General features: G+C 52.0%; 1 protein-coding gene across 2 annotated transcripts in view; it reads left to right on the top strand.

Annotated features, from left to right (window-relative positions):
• The window catches only part of TPO (thyroid peroxidase), a 35,287-nt gene continuing 29,287 nt past the window's right edge, over window positions 1–6,000 (top strand). For both annotated transcript variants that reach the window (XM_027550744.1, XM_027550743.1), the window contains exons 1-3: window positions 1–640; window positions 1,402–1,495; window positions 5,542–5,626. In XM_027550744.1, coding sequence (XP_027406545.1) covers window positions 1,402–1,495; window positions 5,542–5,626 — 179 coding nt within the window. In that variant the 5' untranslated portion in view covers window positions 1–640. The remainder of the gene's footprint in view (window positions 641–1,401; window positions 1,496–5,541; window positions 5,627–6,000) is intronic.

The following is a 6,000-nucleotide window of genomic DNA, read 5'->3' as shown; positions in this document are numbered from 1 at the left end:
CCCACTGCAGGATTCCTGCTGGAGAATCCCATGGACAGAGGAGCCTGGTGGGCTATGTCCACGGCGCACCTCAGGCTTGACTAAGTCCCAGAAGGAGAGAGGGGGAAGAGGAGGAGAAAGACGATCTTCATGCATCGAAGAGAAAAACCCCGGGACTCAGATGGAGACTGCAGAGGTTCAGAAGCTGCCCCCTACAAACTGGGAGACACGCTCTGTCCCCTCCAAGAAACGGGGCTGCGGCTGGGTCATGGAGGGCCATCAGCAGGTCTTGGAGAGTCTGACGCCTCTGAAGACCATGGTGCTCTTCACACGGAATTTCATGCAGAAAAGCCAGAGGTGAGCGCCAGGGTTACCAGGGACTTTGGTTCCTTCTTTGCCAACACGTAGGCTCTCTTTCCCTTTCTTATTCCACAGCCAGAGCCTCAACATCAGTGGGCCCAGGTGAGGTCGCACCTGCTCCCTGAGCCACCAGCAGGCGGCACTCTGTGGCAACGCAGAGGCCAACGTCCAGTCGCCCGGGGTTGGGAGCCAGTCCAGCTCAGTGACGTGGGCGGGAGGCAGAACCCAGAGCCAGTTTATAGGCGGGAGGCCAAGCGTCGCCTGCCCTGCACACCTGCCTCCAGGCTGAGCAGAGGAGAAGGTCAGGCCTTGTATCTTGCTTTTTTCTGGGAGCAATCTGTCACTGAGACCTGCAGAGTGGTCCGAGGGAGGTGGTGGTTTGGGCCCGGGCTCGTCTGGAGCCAGCTGGAGGAGGGGCTCTGGGCAGACGGTGCTAGGTTTCCTGTGATCTCAGCGCAGAAGCGCTGCTGGCAGGTGTGGCCAGGGGTCCGTGGTCAGCGTCCCCCAGCGCACTCTGGGCTCCACCTGATTTCACAAAGTCTGTGGCCCAAAAATAACAACAGAAAGCCGGAGGTTAGGAAAAGAGAAACATTTGATGACGAATCTTCTGCTTTGTCTTAACAGCTCTGCAATTCTGAAATCGGTTTATAAGCAGGAAAAAGAAAGTTGTAGGAAACCCTATGTCCATTTAGGAATTTTATTTACCTCTTTTCTAAAGGCTAAATTCCCTGTATTCTTCTTTTTTTAAAAAAAAAAAACCAAGATGTGTTATAGGAAATAAATTTATCTTATTCCTAGTAGTTACTCCCAGAAATTTTACACCATTCAACATCCCCATGAATTAAAATGGGTTGTCACTGAGCTGCTCCGGGGACCACGGCCGCCCAAGAGGAAAGATCTGTTTTCAGACAGTCGAGCAGGCAAGGCCGGTCCCTGCCACGGGCAATCAGCCCCCCAGAGTCAGACCCAGGCCAAGGGGTCAGACAGGATGCAGGCACCACTGCACAGGGGAGCGGAGACAGGGCTCCCCATGGGGGCCGCCTGACGTGCGCCTCCTCGCAGATGCGGGCACGGGCCGTGCTGGGTGTGGTGCTGGCTGTCACCTGCGCCGGAGCCGTCTTCTCGTTCCTCCTGAGACCTGGGGGCCTCCTTTGGGGTGAGTAGCCATAAATTACGGTCTTCCAAAATCATAAAGGAACTGCTTGGAGCTACCAGATCAGAAAGCGTCTTGAGTTCTCCAGAGTCAGGTAAGACTGCTTCAGTGTTTCTTTGGCTTTCCAAGAAAAGAATGATAATTCTTGAGTTTAGAAGAATTAAAACACAATTCTTTCTGAAAAATAACTGACTTTCTTATGATTATGCAACAGAAAACTTCAATTTTACCTGCTCATATATTTAAAAAAACATTTCTTTGGGAGTCGTTGTGTGTTCCTTGACCACACAATCATTTCTCATTAAGTCACTTCTGTGTCGTACTTTCTGGAATCAGGGGGCCACAATGCCAAATTCAGTTGAGAAAGGTACAGCTGTGCTGTGGTTGAAATCATCACAGCTCAAACTCTGCTTTTGTTTTGGAAAAAAGAAAAGAAAAAAGTCTCAAACACAGAGAAGGATGTTCCTGGAGGGAACGACGCGGGAGGGCGTCTCCACAAGGCTCTCTGGCCGCCAGCGTCTGCACCAGGGGCCTCGCCAGGCAGGTTCGCCCCGCTGGGGTCATCAGGGGTGGACGCTCTGCTCCCCCAGCCCCTCCTTAGAGACCCTGGTCACCCGCAGGCCTGGTGAGCCACCGAGTCCCCACAGTCACATTCAGCCCCAGGGAGCCTCCTGCTGGGAGCCCCCACGTCTCCAGCGCCACTGAGTACGGCTTCGTGGCCACATGGACAGTTGCTCCAAAGCCCTCCTTGCACTTAGATGCTCCTTGAGAAATCGGCCTGGCCTTTGAGGCCGAGAGGAGGCCAGGGTGCAGCTCCGTCCCTGCACGCTGCTGACGGGGCCATTTTCCTGTCTGGAAATGGAGGAGACTGGAAAGCTCTCTACTGCGGTCCTATTTGTGAGTGCCACTGAGACGCTCCGTTTCAAGTATTGAGTGCATGCTGTCTGGACAACACAAACTAGAAAACGCAAGTTCCAGCTCCATCTTAAACGTCCCCCATCCTCCAAGCCCAGTAAACCCACGAGGCCAAGACCTGGCACGGGATGAGTTGCGGTAAATGCATCCTCCAAGCCCAGTAAACCCACGAGGCCAAGACCTGGCACGGGATGAGTTGTGGTAAATGCATCCTCCAAGCCCAGTAAACCCACGAGGCCAAGACCTGGCACGGGATGAGTTGCGGTAAATGCATCCTCCAAGCCCAGTAAACCCACGAGGCCAAGACCTGGCACGGGATGAGTTGCGGTAAATGCATCCTCCAAGCCCAGTAAACCCACGAGGCCAAGACCTGGCACGGGATGAGTTGCGGTAAATGCATCCTCCAAGCCCAGTAAACCCACGAGGCCAAGACCTGGCATGGGATGAGTTGCGGTAAATGCTTATGAACTAGTTGGTCATCTCATGCCCAGTAAACCCACGAGGCCAAGACCTGGCACGGGATGAGTTGCGGTAAATGCTTATGAACTAGTTGGTCATCTCATCTCACACTTACCGAAGACCTAGTTCTACAAAACCATAGCAACAAAGTCCCCACGAGCACAATCTGTCCGATAAAATGGAAAAGTGCCTGCACACAAGAGCTCCAGGTGTGAGAAAGCGCGCATTGTTTAGGAACTGGGAAAGTTACAGCTTTTCTAGAGCAGTTTTTACTATTTCCCCACCTTTAAGAGGCTCTTTCTTAAACTTTCAGTATATATATAAATAATACACGACACAGAATTTGATAAAAAAAAGCCCTGCGCTTGGTACTAATGTATCATTCATTAGAGGATTTCAAAGCTGACTAATTACTTGCTTACTTTTGAAAATTACTTATTTAGAAAATATTATTAGTCATAGTGTTTAAAGTTTATAATCTTTAATACAGTGACACTTTTTCCAATTGATAAGCCATCAGTCATTTTAAACAAAACAATTACATGTTCAGTCAGTTCAGTTCAGTCGCTCAGTCGTGTCCGACTCCCTGCGACCCCATGAATCACAGCACGCCAGGCCTCCCTGTCCATCACCAACTCCCAGAGTTCACTCAGACTCACGTCCATCGAGTCAGTGATGCCATCCAACCATCTCATCCTCTGTCGTCCCCTTCTCCTCCTGCCCCCAAACCCTCCCAGCATCAGAGTCTTTTCCAATCAGTCAACTCTTGGCATGAGGTGGCCAAAGTACTGGAGTTTCAGCTTTAGCATCATTCCTTCCAAAGAACACCCAGGGCTGATCTCCTTTAGAATGGACTGGTTGGATCTCCTTGCAGTCCAAGGGACTCTCAAGAATCTTCTCCAACACCGCAGTTCAAAGGCATCAATTCTTCGGCGTTCAGCCTTCTTCACAGTCCAACTCACATCCATACATAACCACTGGAAAAACCATAGCCTTGACTAGATGGACATTTGTTGGCAAAGTAATGTCTCTGCTTTTGAATATGCTGTCTAGGTTGGTCATAACATTTCTTCTAAGGAGTAAGTGTCTTTTAATTTCATGGCAGCAGTCAGCATCTGCAGTGATTTTGGAGCCCAGAATTACATGTTAACTTTCTGTTTGTTCATTCATTTTTGATGGAAGTGAACTTGACTTAGGGCTTCCCAGGTGGTGCCAGTGGTAGAGAATCCACCTGCCAGCGCAGGAGATACAAGAGACACAGGTTCAGTCCTTGGGTCGGAAAGATCCCCTGGAGGAGGAAGTGGCAACCCACTCCAGTATCCTTGGCTGGAAGATCCCACAGACAGAGGAGACTGGCAGGCTACAGTCCCCGGGGCCACAGAAAGTCAGACAGGGCTGAGCGCCTGAGCACGTGGCTGATTTACAATGCTGGGTTAGTTTTAGGTGTACAGCAAGGGAATCAGTTACATGAGCCGTGCTAAGTCGCTCAGTCATGTCCGATTCTTTGTGACCCTGTGGACTGGAGCCCACCAGGCTCCTGTGTCCACGGGATTTTCCAGGCAGGAACACTGGAGTGTGTTGCCATTTCCTCCTGCAGGGGATCTTCCCGACCCGGGGATCGAACCTGTGTCTCTGATGTCTCCTGCACTGGCAGGAAGGCTCTTTACCCCTCGTGCCAACTCAGAAGCCCATATGTACATTTGTGTGTGTGTACACACGCATTCTTTTTCTGATTCTTTCCCCTCGTAGGCTGTTACAGAATCCTGAGTACATGGTTCCCTGTGTTTTACAGTAGGTCCTGGTTGCTTAGCTATCTTTCACACTGAAGGGTTGAACTTTCTTTGGCATGTTGCCTTCATCAGTTACATCTCTCCACAGCCACAACCTCTATGACAAACCAGCAGACTTCTTGTCTGAGCTGCGTTATGTCACTCAGGCTCACAGACACGAGCCGTCGGGGCTCCCTGTCACCTGTGCAGAGCCCGCGGAGGGCGCGGGGCAGGAGGTCCAGGCCTGGACCACGGGTGCCCGTTGGGTGTCCAGGGGCGCCCCTCAGGCTGGGGTCTCTGCTGGGTGGGCTGCTCCTCCCGTTGGCCCTAGAGAGGGCAGGGCTGTGGGCAGGCTCATGCCCACCTCCCGGCGCCGCTCGTGGATACAACAGGCACGTGGCCATCTGGCTGATAAACACTCGGGAACAGGTGCCCTTCGCCTGACAGCAGGTCTGTGAACTGTAGGACTGTTTGTGTATCAAGTCTTTAAGCCCTTCCTGAAAAACTCCACACAGAGCGTTTATCGTGGAAATCACGTGCCTTCATCACCACACGGACCGTGGTTCATTTCTAGGGCTTTGTGCAAAATCGAGACCGAAGTGCAAGGATGTTTATGGCAAATGTTCCAGCACTTTGTAGCTGTTAGGAGAGAATCAGACGCGAGTGAACCAGGGGCAGTGGGGGCCCTGATGGGGGGAAGGGGGCAAGGAGGGGAGGGAGTTGGGGGAATGGGAGGGGGTTCGGGGGGAGTGGGGGGAGGGAAAGGAGGGACGAAGGGGAGTCGTAACGGGGTGGAGGCCCAGAACCACCTGGTCGTCACTGCATCAAGCTGGACACGGAAGAGAAACCTAAGCGGGCAGAGACTTTGTGGATTTTGTGTTTGATCCTGTGATGCTTCATTCGTAGGAGAGACCGAGGAGTCTCAGGTCAGGGGCATCGTGGAGGCCAGCAGGCTCCTGGTGGACAAGTCCGTCTACGCTGCGATGAGAAGGTATGGTGCCTGGGAGTGGGTGGTGGGGCGTCTGCATGGATCTGCTGAGCTTCCTCTTCACAATGTCCCCCATTTTCAAGTTAGGAGCTGAAACTCACATGGCTTATTCATGTTTCTAGGATCGTGTGCAAGTAACTGAGAACCTCATTCAGCCTCAAAGTTTCTCTCTTAGCAAAACAGAGCAAAGGGCAGTGACGCAGTGGGAATTCAGTATTTCCCGGTTCGAAAGGCCTGGCTCCTGGAAAACTGCCCGCAGACTGAGGAGGGGAGGGGGCGTCCAGACACACAGGTGTAAGTTTACCTAGGAATTAAATCTGCCCACCAGTCTTTTTGAATCGTTAGGAAACACCTTAATTTTAAACAGAATCAACACT

The sequence above is a fragment of the Bos indicus x Bos taurus genome, chromosome 8, assembly GCF_003369695.1.
Source record: "Bos indicus x Bos taurus breed Angus x Brahman F1 hybrid chromosome 8, Bos_hybrid_MaternalHap_v2.0, whole genome shotgun sequence".
NCBI classification, from domain to species: Eukaryota; Metazoa; Chordata; class Mammalia; order Artiodactyla; family Bovidae; genus Bos; species Bos indicus x Bos taurus.
Note: the sequence above shows the minus strand (reverse complement) of the source record. Positions and strands in the feature narration are given on the sequence as shown.